The 23,362-nt window shown below is 45.5% G+C and overlaps 1 protein-coding gene across 3 annotated transcripts in view; it reads right to left on the bottom strand.

Moving 5' to 3' along the window:
* The window catches only part of KANSL1 (KAT8 regulatory NSL complex subunit 1), a 202,296-nt gene that overhangs the window by 147,419 nt on the left and 31,515 nt on the right, over positions 1 to 23,362 (bottom strand). For all 3 annotated transcript variants that reach the window (XM_060254604.1, XM_060254603.1, XM_060254606.1), the window contains exon 2: positions 8,470 to 9,850. In XM_060254604.1, the coding sequence (XP_060110587.1) occupies positions 8,470 to 9,767 (1,298 nt within the window). In that variant the 5' untranslated portion in view covers positions 9,768 to 9,850. The remainder of the gene's footprint in view (positions 1 to 8,469; positions 9,851 to 23,362) is intronic.

Genomic DNA, 23,362 nt, shown 5'->3' with positions numbered 1-23,362 from the left:
CACACAAAAAAATCCAGTTTATTTAATTCTTAATTTGACTGTCCTAGGAACTGTATTTCCATTACCTGTTAATAAAAGCTGGCGTACTCCAGTCTGGGGATGGAAACTTATCTGCTGCAGCTCCTCAACCATCTGTGCTTTCCCTCCCAAAAACCTCTTTCCTAAACAAGGTATATAAGGGTGGCCAATGGTAGCTCTCCAGATGTTTTTTGCCTACAACTCCCATCAGCCCCAGCCAGCATCCAATATCATCATCATCATCTAGAGAGCTACCGTTGGCCACCCCCTGCTATATAGATTAAATAAATCACATTTTAATGTAATTTCACTATTCAGGAATTACGTAAATATAAATCAACCAACAGCTCCATCGCAACTTCAACAGATGAAGTGACAACTCAATGCCCCTGGGGCCTGCCATTCACTGCTACAAGCCTAAGGGAAAAAATGATGAGCTGTGGGGCCCAATCATATCCAGGAGACGCTACATATTTCTATTTCACGTGCATTTTAATAAACTAACAATATAATGACATAGTATCAGACATACCACTTTCAGAAATCAAACTGAAATCAAGACAGGCCAGGGGCTCAAGATTAAAACTGACCTCTTTGGGCTGCTCCAGAGTCAAGCAAAATGCTGGCTTGCAAAGGGACTCAACCGGACTTCAGTGGCAGGCTTCCTTTAGGGAAAGGGGGCAGCCTGTTGGGCAGAGACAAATTCTCCTTGTCTTCAGTTAATGTCTTCTCTAATTAAATAAAAGTGGAGGACCTGCAAGGGCTTCCAGGGGAATCTCATTTCTCATTCCCCACTATTTCCTCTTTTCCTTCCCTGAGAACACCCATATCCTTTTCCCCTTTTCCTACTTCCTTTGTTCCTTCCCTTCCATCAGCCAACCTACCCTCTCTCATGGTCAATGCTTTGCGCCTAAGACTGAGAGGAAAATGTGACATGGCTAGGCATTGTGAGCTTTTGTACATAAGTTGCTTCATGTGCTGGTCACCCAATGGAGAAAATGGAGGCTTTGCTCTATAGCTTGAATGGGCATGCCTGGCAAAGCAAGCTGTGATGTAGAAGGAAGCAAGAGCAGATGACACTCAGTTGCTCGGGGGCCTGATAGGAGCCCTCCTCCGGGGGCCTGATATGGCCCACCGGCCACATGCTGGACACCCCTGGTTTAGTCAATGTCCCATACTGTTGATTGTATTGACTCACTGTGTAATTCGCCTTGAGTCCCAGAGAGAAAGACAGATTCTAGCTAAATAATGTAAATAAATTAAAATTAAAGCACTAAAATAAGTTTAAGTTTGACAGGCACATCAGTATTGCATATATTTCAACTTCCCACCCCCCACCAATGAAAGAAAAAGACAGGTTGCTTACCTGTAACTGCTGATCTTCGAGTGGTCATCTGTGCATTCACACTCATAGGATAGAGCGCCTGCACCGATCCCCGAATCGGTACCTAAAAAGCCCAGGATTTTTTCGCGCTCGGCACCAACGGGCATGTGCAGGCGTCCCAGTGCGTATGCGCGCCAGTGCGAGGATCCGCCAGTTCCTTCCTGACCATTGGAAGCCCCTACTGAAGGGAGACCGTCAGCAGTGGGGAAGAAGGGCGGGTAGTGTGAATGTACAGATGACCACTCGAAGATCTACAGTTACAGGTAAGCAACCTGTCTATCTTCCTCGTGGTCTTTGTGCTTTACACTCATGGGAGATTATTTTTATTTTATTTATTTATTTTATTCGATTTATATCCCGCCCTACCCCACCGAGGCGGGCTCAGGGCGGCTTACAACACAAAAAGCTAACAAGAATCAGTTTAAAATACGTTAATAATTATACAATAAAATACATAAAAATACATAAAACTCACATCAATATACACTATGCTACCTTTTCCTTAAATCAAGATTAACAAGCAAGACATACCTGGAGGGGGGAAGACAGTCAACCAGAAGAAACAGCTTGCAGCACCGCAGCTCCCAGATGAGTCCTCTGTTGAGCATGCACGTCCAGCGCGTAGTGCTTCATAAAGGCATGTGGAGAGGACCAGGTGGCAGCCTTGCAAACATCCGTCAGGGAAACGCCTTTCAGAAACACCACCGACGTCACCATCGCTCTTGTAGAGTGTCCACGAATAGGCCCAGGTAACGGCTTCTTAGCCAACAAATAACACAGTTTAATAGTCTCAAGGCACGCTTAACATCTAAAGCATGCAACCTACGTTCCTCATCCGAGGAAGGAGTAGGATAAAACGTGGGCAGCCAAACTTCTAAGTTAAGGTGGAACTGAGAAACCACCTTGGGGAGAAAGGAAATATCAGGAGCTAAGGACACTCCTGAAAAGCTAAATATGGGTAGTTACAACGCATAGCCGTGAGCTCCCCTGCACAGCGTGCTGATGTGATGGCTACCAAAAAAGCAGTCTTCCAAGATAGGAGCTGTAACGAGCATGTGGCCATCGGCTCAAAAGGACGCCGAGTCAGCCTGTCCAACGCTAGAGACAAATCCCACAACTGTGGGGGCGGTCTCGAAGGAGGATGAAGCCTAAGCAAACCCTTCAAAAATCTCTTAGAATGAGGGTGTGCAAAAACCGAGTGCTCCTCCACTGGTTCACGGAATGCAGATATTGCTGCCAGATAAACTTGAATGGGAAAAACAAGGCCAGCATCCACCAGAGATAACAAAAACTCAAAAATAACCGGCAGTCCCACCCTCTGGGGCGAAACTGTAGGCTCACCTAAAAACTGAAGAAACTTCCACCACTTCCTATCATAAGAAGCGCAGGTAGATAGCTTCCTGCTATTCAGGAAAACGTGTTGGACCCTGCTGGAGAACTCACAGGGTCGATGAACCACGCTGTCAGCTTCAGGTGGGGCATGTTGTGATGGAATGCATGACCGTCCTGAGCTGACAGAAGATCCGGTTCCGCTGGAAACTGGTAGAAGACCCCCCTCGCCAGTTGGAGCAAGATCAGGAACCAGTTCTGCCGAGGCCACCACGGAGTCACCAGGATGCAGCATGGTCTCTCTCTTGCGATCTTGTTGACCACCCTCGTCAATAGTGGCAGAGGTGGGAACAGATATAGGAACCGACCTTCCCACGGGAACAGCAGGCAGTCTCCGAACGACTCTGGATCCGAGCCCCCTCTGGAGCATAACAGAGGACACTTCTGGCTCTCAGCTGTGGCAAAGACGTCCACCTGAGGATACACCCAGAGCTGAAACACGGGTTGAAGGAAGCGCCACTGTATCTCCCACTCATGCAGGGAAGCCGCACCCCTGCTGAGGGAGTCTGCTTGCAGGTTGAGCACCTCTGGGAGATGCGCAGCCTTCACAAAGATGTCGTGGTCCAGGCACTCCGACCACGGTTCCAGTGCCAGCGCACAGCCAGCTCTGACCTCTTGCCTGATCCAGCGGTGCCAACGGCTCCATCGGTGCCAACACCTCCACCTCCGAGACACAGTCGCTCTCACTGCGACGACTCAACCCCGAAGAATGGGAGCGCTGAGTGAGGTCGATCTCTTGCTCCGATGCCAATAGATGCAACTGCTGCGAAGCACTGCCTCTCGACACTGAAGGGCTGCGATGTGGGAATGCCAAGATCTTCCTCGGTGGAGCGGTCGACATCGATGTCGAAGCGTCATGAGAAGGGGAAGGAAGAAGAAGATATTGGATTTATATCCCGCCCTCCACTCCAAAGAGTCTCAGAGTGGCTCACAATCTCCTTTACCTTCCTCCCCTACAACAGACACCCTGTGAGGTGGGTGAGCTGGAGAGGGCTCTCACAGCAGCTGCCCTTTCAAGGACAACCTCTGCCAGAGCTATGGCTGACCCAAGGCCATGCTAGCAGGTGCAAGTGGAGGAGTGGGGAATCAAACCCGGTTCTCCCAGATAAGAGTCCGCACACTTAACCACTACACCATACTGGCTCTGGAGTGCAGGACGATCTCTTCTTCCGCTTCTCCTTAGATTTCACCTTCTTCAGTGCGGATGATCGGGTCCCCGAGTCATCCCGACGCTTCTTAGCTGGGGTGTCCACTGACCCTTCAGAAGGTCACTGTGGAACGCCCGCGTTCGACTGGCATCTCGGTCCTGATTGGCGATGTATCAGCCAATGTGACCGTCGGGGCCGCGGCCTCTCCCATCGGTACCGACGGGCCCGATGCCATCTTTTGAGGACGAAGTGCCGACTCAACCAACGCAGCCGAAAGCCTCACCGCTCAATTCTTCCGAGTTTGTTTGGAAAAACTCAGGCAGTGTGAGCAAGAATCCACACAATGTCCCTCGTCCAAACAAAGGAGACAGAAGGAATGGCCATCGGGGAGGGGCAATCTTCTTCCCACAGGAGCGGCACCTCTTTAAAAAAACCCGTCTTTCTATAGACGCCAAGGAAAAAACCCACCCAGGAAAGTCTCTGAGAGGAAAAACGAAGGAAAACTGGGCCCCGAAGGCAAGTCCAACAAAAAAAATTTTTTTACAACACTATCTAACAACTAACTAACTAACTACACTAAGAAAATAACAAACGTGCTATATACAACAAGAAAGGCAACCCAAAGATTACTTTACCGACCGGGGACACGAAAGGAGATCTTCTCAGTGCAGCGGTCAGAAAGGAACTGGTGGGATCCTCGCGCTGGCGCCGGCCAGCATGCACACTGGGACTCCTGCACATGCCGTTGGTGCCGAGCGCAAAAAAAATCCCGGGCTTTTTAGGTACCGATTCGGGGATCGGTGCAGGCACTCTATCCCATGAGTGTGAAGCACAGAGACCACGAAGAAGAAGATCCTCAGAGTTTTTTTCTTACGGCTTCAACTCTTCTGGAAATGTTACTTCTCTAATCCTACACCTCTCTCGGAGCCCCACATAATTAAGATCTTCTTTGCTTTTTTACTATAATCTGACATCCAACCCTGCCCATTCAATTCAAACATTCTATCTAAGGCTACAAATAAACAATGGTCTCTCTTGAAACATGATTTCCTAGGCTACGCCAGAGTGGGTGGAATGCAAGGCAAAATCCAATGGTCTATCATGGAATGGATCACAATGGAATGCGGCCATTCCTGTATATATTATTGATACCCTTAACCTTTTCAATTAGTATTTTCTCATTTTGTACAAATTCAATCAGATATGCATTCAAATTTATGCATGCGAAGGGGAGAGTTTCATTGTGGCTGGCTCAGATGCATGAAGTTTCAGCAGCTGGACATCAAGTCAGAATGCTGCTGTGCTCTTGGTGAAAACACGATGCCCTAACTACCTACTACCACCATCCGAATGCTCGTAGCAACAAATTCACAATAAGCAGAAAAAGATCCAAATTTGGGCAGGCGCTTCTGACTTACCAAAACTGTGTTCTTGCCTGCATGCCCATCTCAGCCAACACAAAGAGGAGGAGAAAGGTCACGCCCTAGTGTAACATATGTACACACATATCCAGGAGTGTATAAGGGTACACATGCTAGGAGTTTATTTTGACCCTTAATAGTAACTCTAGGAAGAAGAGCATAGCTGGATTCCATCTGACCCCACCTAGTCTTCCAGTTCCCAAGAGCCACAGTAACCAGTCTGGTTGCCTCATTTCCAGCCTCCAATTGTGTGATGATGGCTCAGCTGGAGGAAAAAATTGGGAGAAGCTAGGACGACTTTTTGGCAGCCAGACACATCTCGCAGCTCCACAGCAAAACACTGAATAGTCTCCATAGTGAAGACAAAAGGCAGTGGAAGCTCTCAACATGCAGCCAGGACAATAGAAGGGTATGTAGTGTGGAAACCGGGCAACAGCAGACATGGACAAACTTCAACCAGTGCTGGAGAGTTCCTTACTGCATGAATCAATGAGCGATACATCTGTGCTTGTGTTTTATGATGTGCATTCCTATGTAAATCCTGTACCCATCTCATGGCCCATGCGACACCCCTACTTCTCATGTCCTTCTCTTCCTTTCCCACCTGTCTTCTAAATTCCTTAACGTTTTGCAGTCTGAATGTGTACCCATTGCACTTATGACTTGACCACTATCTATCCATTCATCCATCTTCATACAGCTATCGCCTTAAGCAGAGATTAAAATAAAAATTAAAAAGAAAAGGCCTTGCTTAATGTCATTTCCCTGGTGTTTAATTATTGCTCCTATACTTTTTGCCACCAAAAGGGTGACAAGATTGTTTGTGTCCAATAGTAGCCATGTCGCCTGGGCCTCTCGCATCAAACAACCTACAGTCAGTGGCTTCACTGAATTATCTGTTGTACAAGAATCTGAATTCTATGCACCACAGAATCACTAACTGTCCTTGGGACCAGTGTTCCCTCTAAGCTGAGTTAGTGTGAGCTAGCTAACAGTTTTTTAGCTTCCGGCTCACACATTTTTGTCTTGGCTCAGGAAAAATGGCCCAGAGCAAACTAATGTATGCAGTAGCTCACAACGGAGAGCCAGTTTGGTGTAGTGGTTAAGTGTGCGGACTCTTATCTGGGAGAACCGGGTTTGATTCCCCACTCCTCCATTTGCACCTGCTAACATGGCCTTGGGTCAGCCATAGCTCTGGCAGAGGTTGTCCTTGAAAGGGCCCTCTCCAGCCCCACCCACCTCACAGGGTGTCTGTTGTGGGGGAGGAAGGTAAAGGAGATTGTGAGCCGCTCTGAGACTCTTCGGAGTGGAGGGCGGGATATAAATCCAATATCTTCATCTACCTCACAGGGTGTCTGTTGTGGGGGAGGAAGGTAAAGGAGATTGTGAGCCGCTCTGAGACTCTTCGGAGTGGAGGGCGGGATATAAATTCAATATCTTCTTCTTCTTCTAAGTTAATGCCGGTAGCTCATGAAGTAGAATTTTTGCTACAAGACTCCACAGCTTAGAGGGAGTATTGCTCAGGACTCATCTCAGCATCAGAGCCTTTTGTGTGAAATAGGCTGATTCCTTTCTAGACTAAAAATGTTTATTAGCTCAACAATACACTACGCGCATGTTTATTTATTTATTTATTACGTTCGACTTATATCCCGCCCTCTCTGCAAGCGGACTCAGGGACTCATGTGCTATACAAGTGGCTTAACATGCAATTTGCAGCAGGGCTGACCTTCGTGACTAATCTGCGCTGCATTCGTTATTAGTTCCTGTTTTATGCTTGTGAAATAGCTGCAATATTTGTTACAGCCAGAAGACAACTGGTGGCAACCTGGTATCACGCGTGGATGTGATTGCTTGTTAGTAGGAGATCTGAAGAACAAAGGACTCTTCCCTTCGTCACCATTTTGTAACTGGATCCAGCTGATGAATCCCAAGGTTCCTGTTTGGCTTTGAACGAATCCCACATGTGAAACGGGCCTAACACCAACTGAACCCATTGCAAGACCCCGATATAGTTGGTTGCCTTGCTAATCCAAGACGTAAAGCAGATATACCTGACGGGCAAGCACTGACATGTGCACCCACAGGACAGACCAGTTTGCAAAGACCAGACAGCTCTCAACTAATGACCAGACAGACAGTCACACCCCAAACTTAAGTTATTAAACGGCATTGATAAAAAGGCAGGGTCGGGCTGATGTAAATATCGGACAGCCAAGCCCATTTATAAATCCCACTTCCAATGAGTATAACGACTATAATTAGTTCACAGAGCGATGGGGAAGAAGGCCTATAGTTCCTTTACTTATAGCTGTTGCTTTACATTCCCGCCTTTCCTTCCTTCTGTTATTTCTCCAACTTTACATATGGTTTGCTAAAAAAAGAGTAAAAACTCTTTGCCTATTCTGCTCTATTTTTTCCTCTTCAAGTCCTTTCAGGGTCTGATCCCAACTCTCGATAATCATTTGTCATCAGACAAGGCATGGGGCTTGCAGGATGCTGGTGCAAAAAGGAATGCTCGTTATGTCAAAATTATTCATGCATCATGGTTATCCAATCTCCAATTTTCGCTAAGGGCTAGAATGGTTTACACCAAATATTTAGATTCTGGTAAGCATTTAACTTCTCCCAGCAGAGACAGCTGAATATCAGCAATCGCCAACTTACAGAGTTATTTGCACAGGTCCTCACTGATTCATTAGGAAAATCAATGGCACGATCCCATCACTGAATAAAATCATAAACCCAAATAATCCAAGATAAACTATTTTGACCATCTCTGTGAAGCAGAACTGAATTTCAATCAATCAGCTGGATGAAACAGGAGCCAATAGGGAAAAGAAAAAGAGTAACGTAGACGGGACCTCCTCTCTTACTTTTTGCACTTAAATTTGCAGAGATAAAAGAGCTGAAGTTATTCCGTCCAACCAAATGTAAGTAACTGTGTTTATCTTGGATATCATCATTCATCTTCAGGATACTCACACAGCACAGTTAACTTCTTTTAAGTACGTTATTTAACCTACATCTCAGGATAAATCCTAGATCTAAAGACATAAAGAAGCTTTAGGTATTGCTCCTTTCCCACCCCAAGCCTGGCGCTACTCACAGTGGTATATGGTGCTGGTCAGCGTCTGCTTTGGTCAGTTCCTCCTCTTCAATATCCGACTCCCCACCCGAGCTGCTGTCTGTCACGTCAGAGTCAAACGCTTGCTCACAGGATCGCATATTAGCCATCCCACTGGCAGTAAACCTCTCCAGCTCCTCTGAGATAGAGTCACTTTTTAGGAAGCTGCTCAGTCCTTCGGAAGTACTCGTCTCGCTCGCCGCTTTCCTCAAAGCGGCTTCTGCCTTGCGTGTCAGCATCAGCTGGCTCCGGTGTCTCAAAGAGTCCAAAGCCGGCAACTTGCTCAGAGTCTTCTCCAAGAAGCCACCCAGCTGTTGCTGGATATGCCGTTCCACCTGCTTGGCCTGCACCACCTGCAAGCGCTTTTGTAGCCTGCGAGCACGGTTTTCAATGTCCACCTGCCGCCGCAGCAACACCTTTGTCCTCATATCCGAATCCAGGGTACTGAAGGAGTTGTTTGGCAGAGAGATCTTCTCTTCAGGTTTGCTGCCCCCAAGGTCAGAAGGAGCAGACACACCGGACAACGTCAACAACCTGTTCTCTCCACTGCCCCCTTCGAATCCATGTTCTGGGGAGTTTAGGGTACATTTATTTGCAGTGCCATTATTGCTAAGTAGAGCTGTATGCTCCACGTCAAGGTTTCTGTGCGGAAGAGTGCAATTGGTCAAACCTGATTTCAGGTCCCCCAAATCAGAACCCCCCGGCCTATTAGAATCAACATCCTGGAGGGTGGTAGAAGGGACAGCACGCTTCCCACCATTAAGCGAAGCAGGGTTTTCATGATCAGTACTGTTACTCTTAGCTAACTTTTTAGCCAACCCATTGACAGGTGCTTGCGGCAGAGGTGTCTGATTACTCGTATTCATGGTTTTTAGGTTTTCCAAGGAAAACTCCAACACTGGTTGCCTCCCCAACAGGTCACTAGTTTTCAAGAAGGACTGAGACAACAAAGGGTGAGACTTGAGGACTGTCTGTTTGTTGAAGACCCCTTGAAGTTTCAAAGACTCCTTTGGAGGAACAGATGTTACATCCGAACAGAGGTAGGATGCCACCAGGGGTTGCAACTTTCCCAGCTCTTCCTTGGTAGGGTTATTTCGAAAATCTAGGCTGGAATCCTCGGCTTTCCTTTTGGTGCCGTTGGCGGTGACGAGTATGTTGTTGGCGTTGCCGTTGTTCTCGGCACTGCCAGGAGACAGGGCGGAGGATGGGGGAGCCAGTTTGAACCGGATGTGGTGAGCTTCAGCTGCTGCGTCAGTGAGAGCGGGCGCCATAGTAGCCATTCAGCACCGAGAGATGGGAAGTCCAACCTCTCCCGTTGCAGAGGCCAGCTCTGCTGTTTTCCACTGCCTCGCCAGAGGGCAGCCTAAAAAAAAACAATTAAAAAGTTTCATTAGGACAGAATTAGTGCAGCTATAAAATCAAGGCAGTTGCCATGTACAATATATGTCAGATACCATGACATAACTATGATTTACTACCATTGTGCGATAAAAGCACCCCCATTCCCTGTCAACCACCCCTACCCCCAGTGAAAGGACAAAACACTATTATCAGAAGTTCTGAAATCTTAATCTGCGTCAAAATTTGGCAAGCCAAAGGTAACAGCATGCTAAATAAGAAGGAGCAGCAGTGAGATAAGGGACACAGAACCAAACGCAATACAGGACAAGGGGTCAAGGACTGGAGGAAGAGACAAACAGGAGGACCATGGAGGAGAGGCAGACCAAACATGGTAAGTCACTCCATGTCATAATAATAATAATAATAATAATAAATTTATTCTTATATCCCACCCTCCCCTGCCAAAGGCAGGCTCAGGGCGGCTCACAGGACATGGTGTTTACCACGATTACGATAAAATACAATCATTCCTATAAAAACAATTTAAAATATAAAATATAGTTGAATTACAGTCATAAAAGTTAAATAAAACAATTAAAACATTGTAAGTTATTATTTAAGGTGCTACAATTCAGGATATGTATAGGATGGCTAGATGTCAATTAACCGGGTTCCATCTTAAAAGGGAGCTGAAAGAGGGTGGTTTTACAAGCCCTGCGGAACTGATTCAGGTCTCACAGGGCTCGCACCTCCTCTGGTAGTTGATTCCACCATTGGGGAGCCATTGTTGAGAAGGCTTGCTCCCTCGTTGTCATGCAAGTCGCCCGGCAGTACTACAGCTGGAAGTGGTCGGGGCAGACAGTCATATTTAGCCCCAAACACACACAAACACACATGTGTGCTATCTCTCTGGTAAGTTTTTCCGTGAACCCAAACCAAACTACTTCACACAGAAAGAAGTCTTTTTTTTTAACGTCGTTTAAGTCTTAGAAGCTTAAGAGACACTGCTGAGAATAGTGAGAAAGAGGAAGAAGCTGTGGAAGGGTTCTGGTGTATACACACACACACACACACACTGTGGCTAATAGCCACTGATGGACCCCTGCTCCATATTTTTATCCAATCCCCACTTGAAGCTGGCTAGGCTTGTAGCCGCCGCCACCTCCTGTGGCGCTGAATTCTACATGTTAATCACCCTTTGGGTGAAGAAGCCTGCAGGCACCTTCTCAAAAAACCCTTTTACTAAGCTGTGGGGGAGAGGCAAACTTGGCAACGATGCCAACAGTAGCTGCACCAGGCAAGTTGGGCAAAGAGTGGCTCAGTTGCTGGCTGTGTATGCAGGCTGGAAAGACTGCAATCAGGGGGGAAACTGGGAGGGAGGAGGCAGCCCGAGGCTCCTAAAGACATGGGGGCCCATGGGCCAGTGCCTAGTTGGCCTAATTGTGAATCTGGCCTTAGGAAATGGCTCCAATCCTGTGTGTTAACAACTGGTGGCCACTTTAGCATCAGACTACCATTAGCAGGGGTCTCCAACATGGTGGCTGGGGTGGCACAGTGCCAGTCAACAGCTTTTTAGAAAGTGGGTGGGGCCAGGGATGGCTCCTGCCCAGCAAGGTTTCTAACTGTCCATCTGAGATCTGACTGGGGCAGTGACACTCTCTATTATTGGTGCTTGAAGGGCAACAGTGGGAGGGTTTCTGGAGTTCTGGCTCTGTGGGTGGACCTCCTGAAGGCATCTGGGGTTTGGCCACTGTGTGACACTGGATGGGCCATTGGCCTGACCCAACATGGCAGTGGTGATGATATTGGATTTATATCCCGCCCTCCACTCTGAATCTTCCTCCCCCACAAGAAACACCCTGTGAGGTGGGTGGGGCTGAGAGAGCTCTCCCAGAAGCTGCCCTTTCAAGGACAACCTCTATGAGAGCTATGGCTACCCAAGGCCATTTCAGCAGGTGCAAGTGGAGGAATGGGGAACCGAACCCAGTTCTCTCAGATAGAGTCCACACACTTAACCACGACACCAAACTGGCTTGACTGACTGACTATGCAGAGTAAAACAACATTTCAGCAACAACTGAAACAAATGTTGGTTTAATTCTCTCTGACTCCTCTTTCTCAGTGTATTTTTTAAAATTTACCACTCTTTGCCCTTGCACTTGGGCTTCCTCTCTCTCTGCATGGTTGGCTCCACTTCCCATGTGGCCATTTTGTGGTTGCACATACCACCCTGTGTCAAATTCAAACGGTGCCCACAAGTTCAAAAAAGCTGGGGACCCCTGCCTTTTAGCACTATACAATGCAACCAGACAACTTCACATGGGACAGATGAGCATCTCAGTGTTGATATGCCTCCACAATGACAACAGCAGGAAGACAGCACATGTATACCCATCACCCAATTAGGGTATTTAGAAAGAAAATGTATTCTATTCCCTCAAGTAGGCAGCTATGATACATGGAGTTCTGGATGACAGAATATTTGTACATGAAAACAACAAACTGAGAAAATATTTAATTTTTCTTCAAGAAGTTTGGCCCTTTATTTTGCGTTTAGTGTACTTAAACTTGTTTCTTGTAAAAAAAAATAGCCCAGCAGGAACTCATTTGGATATTAGGCCACACCTCCTGATGTCACATTGTTTCACATAGGGCTTTTTTGTAGAAAAGGTCCAGCAGGGACTTATTTGCATATTAGGCCACACCCCCTTATGCCAAGACAGCCAGAACAGTGTTCCTGCTCAAAAAAAGCCCTGGTGTTAAGTTCTGAGCTAGAAACTGAACCAGAATATTCAAAAACACACAATCCAAATTTTTAAAGCCTTCAGTTCTCCAGTCAGGAACTAAGATGTCATATTGGGGGGTGGGGGGAGAGATTAACCTGGTTATCCATGGCTCAGAACAATAAGGATCTCAAATCCTGAGCCAGTCCAAGGATTTAGAATGTAAAGTTAAGGTAGCAAATGTTCTTCTATACATCAGAATCTATATTTGCATTCTTGAAAAAGTCCTACAGGACTGTGCACTGTTTACTTTGCTCACATGAATGGGGCTGTAGCTGGCCCTTCTAGTAGCTGCCTTCCTGCAAGTTCTATACACTACTATACTGCAGCCCTATAAACTTTCCCCTGACTTCAGGTAATGAAATGAATGAGAGATGCCATTTAGTCACCAAGATTAAAGCTGCTTCTCATCAGCATTAAATGAAACAGTTCCAGAGAAAGCAAATGAGTCACTGTTCTATGTATCTCAGTGGGTGCCATTTTCTCCATACAAACATTTTAACCTTAAAATATGAACAGCTTCTTGAAAATAACTACAAAACCAAAGGCTTGAAAAAAGCTGAGAACCTAAAATGAGCCAACAGTTCAGAATTCACTTGTCCCCCCTTTTCACCTAAGCACAGGGCCAACAACTAGTAATAACTTGAAATAATTTTGCAGAAATCGGAGGGGGGGGGGGGGGATTAACTGAGAAAAGTGTGTGCTTTATAAAGCATTTAATCCAGGGATGTCAAACATGCGGCCCAGGGGCCAAATCAGGCCCCCAGAGGACTCCTATTAGGCCCCCAAGCAACTGGCTGTCATCTGCTTCCTTCTCCCTCTCTTTTACTTCCTTCCGTTTTGTTTTGCCAGGCTTGCTCAATCGCACAGGGCAAAACCTGTATTTTCTCCATTGGCTGAGGCTTCTCCCTTGGGGAACAAATGGGGGAGGGCAGAGCTTGCTTTGCCAGGCTCTCTCAATTGCACAGAAAAGAGCCAGAGCTTCCTTTGCCCAATTCCCTGGATCCCATGGGAGAAATACAAAGAAAGCACCTTTAAGACCAACAAGTGCTAATGTTTTAAGCATGTTTTATTTTAATTTTTTTTAAAAAAAAAATCTTTAATTATTGTATTTGTGTTCTTTATAGATTTTATATCTCTGCTACCTAATCTTAAATAGGAACACACACGGCCCAGCATGACACGGCACGGCCCTACAAGGTCTCATTGATGTCAGAGTTTTTACCCTGAATAAATGTTTATTATTAAAAAGAAGGAATTCTACTATGTGTTGGTAAAAATTGGGGCTTCTCAAAGTTAATTACTTTTTGACAATTTATTGTAATTAAACAACAAAAAAGTGAGTTAACTTCCTGCCATACCTCCTATCTATACTGCACCAGGACACTGTGACATTACATGTCAGCACACATGCGCACACACAACACTAAGTTGACCAACAACAGAAATTAATGCTAGATTTGATCCATTCTGGACGAAGTACATGGTTTCATTAGCTCCACTTACAAACAATACAACATCTCTCCCTGTATAGACCAGCTCAACCAATAAGTATAGCAAACTATTTACAAGAAGAAAATCTTCCAGAAAAATGCCAACTAATTTAAATTGTGGATTTAAAATCCCCTGTAGCTTTGAACAATACAAATAACCTTCTGGGGGGAAAAACAGGCCTTGCCTTACACTAAGACAGTTTACGGGCATTTGTTATTTAATTGCCCCCCAAAAAAACTGGACTGCACTGAGACATGTTGAAACACATGGAAATTCCAAGGATAAAAACCTCTTCCATTTCTAACAAAAGACCACAACTTCCCTTCTCTTACACAACAGGACCATCAATGACAGCCACAAGAGCAAGGGGAGAGGCCATAGTTCAGAGGCAGAAAATCTGTTTAGCATTCAGAAGGTCCCAGGTGCAATCCCTGGCATCTCCAGTTCAAAGGATTCAGGTAATAGGTGATTTGCATGCCTGAAAGCAGCTGGCAGTCTGAGTAGACAATACTGACTTTGATGATCCAATGGCCTGATTCTGTATAAAGCTGCTGACTTAAAATCCACATATATGTCAAATACTGCAATTTTATATGCTAAATTATAAAGTATGTATTTTATGTTGCTAAAGTAGATTTAGCTTAGAGTTGAAAAAGCACTGCATATATTTCAGGGATGAGCATTTTTTCCCATGACTTCAAAATTTCCAGAAATTTTACCTCTAGTCCATATCCTCATAATCCCAAAATATAAAAATAAGCACACAAACTTAATAGATGTTAAGACTTCTTTGCTTACTATACTAGTGAGGCTTTCAAGGTCTTTCCTCCACATACTGGGAACCTGAGAGACCATACCATATTTCTAGACCAGAGGTGGCCAAACTGTGGCTTGGGAGCCACATGTGGCTCTTTCACACACATTGTGTGGCCCTCAAAGCCCCCACCACCCTGTCAGCCGGCTTGGAGAAGGCATTTGCCTCTTTAAATCTTCTCCGAGCCAAGCCAGCTGGCTTTCTTTCCACCTCTCCCTCCCTATCTATTTGCCTTCCGGAATTCCTTGTGGCTCTCAAACATCCAATGTTCATGTCTTGGGGCTCTCAAACATCTGACATTTATTCTATGTGGCTCTTGAGAACCAGTTTGGTGTAGTGGTTAAGTGTGCGGACTCTTATCTGGGAGAACCAGGTTTGATTCCCCACTCCTCCACTTGCACCTGCTGGAATGGCCTTGGGTCAGCCAGAGCTCTTGCAGGAGTTGTCCTTGAAAGGGGCAGCTGCTGTGAGAGTCCTCTCAGCCCCAACCACCTCACAGGGTGTCTGTTGTGGGGGAGGAAGATAAAGGAGATTGTGAGCCACTCTGAGATTTGAAATGGAGGGCGGGATATAAATCCAATGTTGTCTTCTTCCTATGTTAAGCAAGTTTGGCCACCCCTGATTCTGGACATAGGTTTTCCAGGAAGTTCACCAATAAAAGCTAAACACCTACTCAAGATGCTTAACTCTGCAGATGCTCAATAGCAAGATGAAAGGCATAATGCATAAATCTCATGTTAATCCTCGCAATGAATCTGATCACATATTAAATGAGCCTTAAGAGTTAAGCAAGCCCAAACACTTTTCAAACTGGTACATGCGCGCGCACACTTCAGATACTAATTTAAAATCAGATCTAATACAACTCCCTGCAGAAGCTTCTAGAATGACGTTCTTCTTCCTTTTGACCCTTTCTTACTGAAAATGAATAGTTGTAAAGCTCTGATTTTCAGAGAACATTATATGGTCTTAAAATCCCCCCCCCCTTTAAACCCACCTAGCTATACCAGATCTTTACGTATTTCTACTTCTTACGTAATATGAGTATTCAATCATTTATCCCAACATACTTGTTGAGGCCTCCGGTCTTACAATATATATCAATTGCATTACAGTACAAATTCCTGCAGCTGAAGGAAACTAAGAATCACCTGCTGGGCTGACAGAGGATCTTGTTTGATCAATAATTGTCTCTACCAGCTTGCTGGGTGGGGTGGGGAGGGGAAGTGTAGATGACTGGGAAGGCAATGGCAAAACTACCCCGTAAAATGATGCGACATCACCCCAGAGTCAGAAACAATTGGTGCTTGCACCTTTACTTCAGTTTTCAGGGATTTTGCTCAAATAAAGCTAACTAATAATTACCATTTCCTCCTGACCACACATTGCTCCCTGCAGGTTTTCTTCCTCCACACCTTACCCTTGAGGAACATTATCCAGTCTGGTAATTATACACCATCACAGCTCCTCAATTCTGCAATGAACTGCCAACATACCAAGATCTCTTTGCAGATGACTCATCACTAGTTCAAACTCTTATCATTCCACCTTCTTCGGCACAAGAAAAACCGACATCAAGATTTCCCACAGCTAAGTCTTCCCAGCTACCTACATTTTATATATGCAAGCCATTTGTGACCCACCCTTGAGTTGATTCAGGAGCGCCTGCATTTCCCCCTCCTTTGTTCACTGATACAAGGAGCAAATTCATACCGAAACAGCTCCACTATACCATCTCACAGATCTAGAGCTACTCTCTCCTAGTTGTGGCTTCCACTCCAGGGAGGCAACACAGACAAACTTGCAGATTCAATACACAGTAGATCAATTAAGTCAACTAGAGTAAAAACATTTACGGCCAAAGGCCTCTTTTACTTCCCTGCTTTAGCAGCTAGCATAAAATCACTTAACATTATTAAGCGGGAAAAAAAAAACACAAGGCTAAATTGTTATCAAAGAAAATGGCACCATGCAAAGCAGAACACAAAACTGATGTGGTGTAGATTCAAGAATAGAGCCAGTGTCGCTTTGCGGTTAAAATGCCAAGCTAGCACTGGGGAGACGAGGGTTCAACCCTTCCTGAACCACGAGGATCACTTGGGCAGTCACACTCCCAGGCACAAACAGAAGTGAGATTCAGAGTTAAAAAACTCCTCGACTCAATTATAATGAGACATACTATAGAAATACTGGTAGAATTCAGAGCACAGCTTACAAACAACAGTGACACAGCACCCCACCCAGGAACTAGACACACACTGATCAAAACAAGTGAAGTTCAGTCCTCAACAGGGTGATCTAATTAAGCAAAACGTGAAAACAGTCTGGTCAGGGAAAGCAGATGTCTTAAGAGGCCATGACCCTCTCAACGTTTGACAGTCACATTATCTTTGTTGGTGAGGAACTTGAAAGTTTGGATTTTTTTCCTCTTTGCCGAAAAAAGGTTAGTGAAGCAGTAAAAGTGCATTCGCGCAACAACCCTGTGAAGTTGATTAGGTTGAGAGTGCGTAACTGGCCCCAAGGTCGCCCGGCGAGCTTCCACAGCACAAGTGGGATTCAAACTCGTGATGCAACCCACCCTGAGCTGTTCTGCGCGAAGGGCGGGCTAAAAATCGAATTAAATAAATAATAAACCAGGCTCTCCCAGATACTAGACTGACATTCTTAACCACTACATTGGCATTCTTACCTTTAAAGTTCTTTGGGGACTAATGCTCACATATCTGCAAAACTATCTCTCCCTTGATATTCCATAGTAACAGACAGGGCTTTTTTGGTAGAAAAATTCATTTGCACATTAGGCCACATGCCCTGGTCACCACTGTTTGTAGAAAAAGCCCAGCAGGCACTCATTTGTTACACCCCGACACCAAGCCAGCCGGAACTGCGTCCCTGCTTAAAAAAAAGCCTTAGTAACAGCTATGCTTGGCCAACCAAGGTGTACTTTTGCTTCCAACCTTTAGGCCAGTTTGGACTTCAGCTGCTCAGGCTAGGTAGGGGCTTTTCTATGGTGGAAAAGACTTCCTATGCTAGGGAGGCCCCAACTCTGATGGCTTCGGCTGCCAGCCTAAATTACTTTTAAAAGGCTTTTTAAGATATAATCAAATCAGTCAGTTTGGTCTCGAGATCATCATGAATGTTTTAGTTATGCTTCAATTTTGGTTCATATATTTCAGGTTTGTTGTCTGTCTGATTTTTCTGTAACCCACTGCCAAGTCCCTTGAGAGAGAGAGACGGGCCAGAAATGTTCCGAATAAATTATTTTTGATCGCCCAAGACGACAAATAATAATACTCAGCATATACTGCTCCATGAATACTCAAAGACACATCTCCTACATTACTTCATTAATCCTGAGCAACTCAATAAGGTGGGCAGAATTATTCTCATATTGTTATCCTTATATTGCAGATGAGGAAGTTAGACTCAGAATGGCAACTTAGGACTTCCTGATGAATTCAAGCAGATTCCCCAACTTTCTTCGCCCTACAGCACTTTTAGCAGGAACGCCAAAAGTTTTCAGCAACCAAACAAGGCAATTCGAGATCTAGGCTAGGGAAAAGTAAGAATTTATAATAACTAGGGTTTGTAAGCATGCATTGCATTTTTGGACAAATAGCTTGACGCAAGATAACAAGCACTGACGCAGGCCTGCATTTCATGCTTAATTCAACTTCTGTGATAACACACTTTGTGCATCATCCATGCACACATCTGCTACCTATTTTAGTTCTCTCCCATTCGGTCTTCATATGCCGATCAAGACTGTAACTAATTCTTACTCATAATTAAACAGATAACACTCAAAAAGAAATACTACCCAATAGCTAGAACTGAAGTAACTACTCCATATCCTAGAACTGTCCCCACTACTCCTTTCAACAGGCCACCTATGAAGCAGAGAGCTTTGCTCCCTGCTTCAGCAATCTGGATGTATGAATGTGGCATTGTGAACTCCACTGTCACAACAGTAATTCTAGTTTTAGACAGGTAGCAGTAAAATAGTTGGTAAAGAAGTCACATCACAGTTCAATGTAACCTGGTTTTTTTCAGGGTGTGAAATTATACTAGTAGTTCCAGGAGTAAACTTGACTTCACCCCCAAAGGGCATATGGTGTTCTAGCCAGCGCAAACCAGATATACTGAATTGTATGAAAAATTCTGTTACATGGGAATACATCTCTGCAGATGCAGCAGTATATATGAAGCCTTCTACAGTTTCCATTATGTGAACTAGGGTTGTGCAATTCCATTTATCTGATCCGGAAAAACTTGAAAAAAATCCCCTACCTCAATTTTTCATGTTCTTCAAAACCATATTCAAATTAGAGAATCTGATTTGGCTATCCATGTAGCTGAGCATGAATAAAAGCTAGTATTATTTGGCTTTTATTGGGAGCGGCTTAAAGAAGGCATTTAAAGAAAGACTGCAGCCTCTTTAAATGCCTTCTGAGTTCACTAACTGAGTCATATTATGGCAGTGGGGGCTTGGAGAAGGCATTTAAAGAGATCCTCTTTAAATGCCTTCCCCTCTCCATTGAAAGCGATGGGGATGGGGGCAATCTCTATAGAATTGGGGGGAGGGATTGAAGAGAGGCAGCTATTATGGAAATCTGGTGCCTCTACCTAAAAAAACATCACCCACAGAGCCCCAAGTGCCCTTGGAATCAATTCTCCATTATACCCTACAGCAGGGGTCCCCAAACCCCCAAGCCGGGACCAGTACTGGGTCGCAGCCTGTTTGCAACGGGCTGCACAGCCTCACCACCCCACATCCCGCAGCACCTCCTCCCCCCCCTGTTTTCACCATTTGAAGGCTGGGGAAGGGGAGGAGGCAAGGGCAGTGTCGCTCACCGCTGCTGCGGTTTTCCCACCAATCAGCTGATTGACTGGGGTCAGCCTGGGAGGCATTTCATGGTCCCTTCCCCAACCTTAAAAAGGTGAAAATGTGGGGAGGAGGCAGCAAGGCTGTTGGGGGGGGGGGCAGCGAAGAACAGAGGAGGAAACTGGGGAGGAGGCACTGCAGGGGGAGGCTGAATTGGGTACCCCCACCCTGCTGGCCCTGGGGCCGCGGTCGGAAGGCCAGCCCTGGGGCCAAAAAGGTTGGGGACCACTGCCCTACAGGGACCACTACCTATGTTTCCTGAACATTTCTCAAATCCCAATACCATACTGGCACTGGGATTCAGAAAATACCAATATTTTTCATGTTCAATATACCCAAACCAGAAAAATACCAGATTTTTTTTTTTTTGCACACCCATAATCTGGACCTATTACTACAGTCATAAACATATTTTGGTTTGGAACAACAGCAAAATACTGTGGACATCACCTCCAGAGCTATAGTTTGCTATGTTTTTTGTCCTTCAAACAAAGTAATGAAAACAAGTTATCAACTTCTGTAAACCATACTTCTTACCAAAAAGGAATATAACAAATTTATTTCAACATGAAACCCGATGTTAAAGTACATGTCAGAACATAACCTTCCCCCTTATAATCGTTCTTTTCACTCTTAGTCACATCTCTAACTTTCTCAGGCCTGAAAAATTCACCTCTGAGTCCTCGTTTTGCTTCCAAATCACAGCACTCGTAGATAGCTTTAGTAAGCATATATATATTTTCTGTCTGAGAGGTAATAGTTTTTAAGGTGCTCTTTGTACATGTTTGGTACATGATTCAATCTAACCTACTGTTTTGCTTTTTATATTTTGTTTGTACGTATTCATCAGTTTACCTCAATAAAACTTTTTTGGGGGGGGGGGGACAACAACTACTGTTATTTTCCATCTTGCATATTTGATGGAAGAACTAGTGTAGTGTGGAAAGTCAATGTGGTGCAAATCCTGACCCTGCCATGGAAGTCTGTTGGGTGACCTTGGGACAATCAGGCACTCTTAGCCTAACCTACCTCACAAAACCAGTGCATCATGAATGAGATGCAACTATTTTCATCTTGCTGAAAGCAAAAAGCACGTAGCCCTGTGGTACAGAGTGGTAAGCTTACAGTACTGCAGTCCAAAGCTCTGCTCACAACCTGAGTTTGATCCTGGCGGAAACTAGATTCAGGAAGCTGGCTCAAGGTTGACAGCCTTCCATTCTGCCAAGGTCGGTAAAATGAGTGCCCAGCTTGCTGGGAGGAAAGTGTAGATGACTGGGGAAGGCAATGGCAAACCACCCCGGAAAAAGTCGTGATGCAACATCCCCCCAGAGTCGAAAACCGCTGGTGCTTGCACAGGGGACTACCTCTACCTTCAAAAGCAAAAAACATGCCCATTTAAAAAAAACCCTGGGAAGTAGTATCTAAACAACAAAGGCCTCAACAACAAAGCAGCAGCGCAGACTATACCACTTTAGAACAGAAGAAGAGATTGGATTTACACCCCGCCCTTCACTATCCAAAACAGCGAATGTGTATCTCCTTTCCCTTCCCCTCCCCACAACAGACACCTTGTGAGGTAGGTGGAGTTGAGAGAGGTCACCTTTTTTTGTACTGCCTTGCATGAAAATATTCCTGCCCAAAACCACAGAAGCATACACTGGAGGGGGGGGGGTAAGGTGAGCAAGCACCTATCTGCCAATTTGTCAGATTTGTTTAACTTGAATGGGGTCCCCCCCTTTTTTTTTAACTCAGGAAGCATAAAAGAGCAGCATTCCCCCTCTTGCAGTCTGAAGTGGTACGTGCAATCTCTCTGCTCAAGATTCTACCACATTCTTCTGCATGTGTAGACCAGGCCTAAGTTATTAGCTTACGAGCAGTTCTTCGTTCCAAAGATGTTTCATTCTAGAACAAAAGTCTAGAAAAGATGAACAGTATTCATTCCAACCTAAACCACCATATAAGAGCCCCGTGGCGCAGCGGTAAAGCCGCAGTACTGCAGTCGGAGCCCTCTGCTCACAACCTGAGTTCGATCCCAGCTGAAGCTGGTTCAGGTAGCCGGCTCCAGGTTGACTCAGCCTTCCATCCTTTCAAGGTCGTAAAATGAGGACCCAGCTTACTGGGGGGAAAGTGTAGACGACTGGGGAAGGCAATGGCAAACCACCTCGTAAAAAGTCTGCCGTGAAAACGTTGTGAAAGCAACATCACCCCGGAGTCAAAAACGATTGGTGCTTGCACAGGAGACTACCTTTACCTTGGGAGGGACGGTGGCTCAGTGGTAGATCATCTGCTTGGTAAGCAGAAGGTCCCAGGTTCAATCCCCGGCATCTCCAAAAAAGGGTCCAGGCAAAATGGTGTGAAAAACCTCAGCTTGAGACCCTGGAGAGCCGCTGCCAGTCTGAGAAGACAATACTGACTTTGATGGACCAAGGGTCTGATTCAGTATAAGGCAGCTTCATATGTTCATATGTTTACCTTTTTAAACCACCATATGTTTCAGCTCTGAGTCTCAGCTCTGCATATGAATATATGAAGCTGCCTTATACTGAATCAGACCTTTGGTCCATCAAGTCAGTATTGTCTTCTCAGACTGGCAGCGGCTCTCCAGGGTCTCAAGCTGAGGTTTTTCACACCTATTTGCCTGGACCTTTTATGGAGATGCCAGGGATTGAACCTGGGACCTTCTGCTTCCCAAGCAGATGCTCTACCACTGAGCCACCGACCCTCCCCAAAGATGATAAAAGGCTAGTCTATCACAGTAGCAAGCGGGGCCTGTTCAGGTCTTTCGGCGACAGGGACACAAGGTAGCAAAACCAGACTTCTCACTTCCTCCTCTCCCCTGGAAGAGGTCTGCTTGACTCTTTGTTTAAGCACTTTCAGGGTGCTAGTGAGAACTTCTCTTGAATGTGATGTTTGTGCGGTGAGCTGAATGTTTCCCATCTTTGCTGCTGGAAGCTAATTTATTTAATTAATTATATCCCTCCCTCCCAGCAAGCATGATCAGGGCAGGTTACAGGTCACATAATGGTGACAATGAAACGATCCTCACAATTATCGCCTAAAATCAGGAAAATTAAAAGTTGAGATGGTAGTAAAAACCAGCATAAGGCACTGCCTTGGTAGCGATGCTATGATGCACCCTTCCGTGCAGTGCCAACGATGTTGATTGCTGACTACACGGTCAGAGTTACCAGTAGGGAAGGCCAAAGAGATGGAAGAATTTGGAAGCCCACTGCCGAAGCTAAAAGCCCAGCAGAATAAGCTCCATCTTACAGCCCTGCAGAATTGTAGTAGATCCCACACACAGCCCTGATTTCGATTGGTAGCTTGTTCTACCAGGCCGGGGGCCAGGGCCGAAAAGGCCCTGACTGAGGCTAGTCAGATGTCCTTCAGGCCAGGGACAACCAGAAAGTGTTGGTCCCTTGAACACAAGGCTCTATGCGGCACATATGCGGAGAGACAGTCCCTGAGATATGCAGGTCCCTGACCACGTAAGGCTTTTAAAGTCAGCACTAAAATCTCGAACTGGATCCGGTACTTTTGCCAGTGCACCTGGCAAAG

The sequence above is a fragment of the Heteronotia binoei genome, chromosome 15, assembly GCF_032191835.1.
Source record: "Heteronotia binoei isolate CCM8104 ecotype False Entrance Well chromosome 15, APGP_CSIRO_Hbin_v1, whole genome shotgun sequence".
Lineage (NCBI taxonomy): Eukaryota > Metazoa > Chordata > Lepidosauria > Squamata > Gekkonidae > Heteronotia > Heteronotia binoei.
The sequence above is the reverse complement of the archived record's forward strand: the minus strand, read 5'-3'. Positions and strand labels throughout refer to the sequence as shown.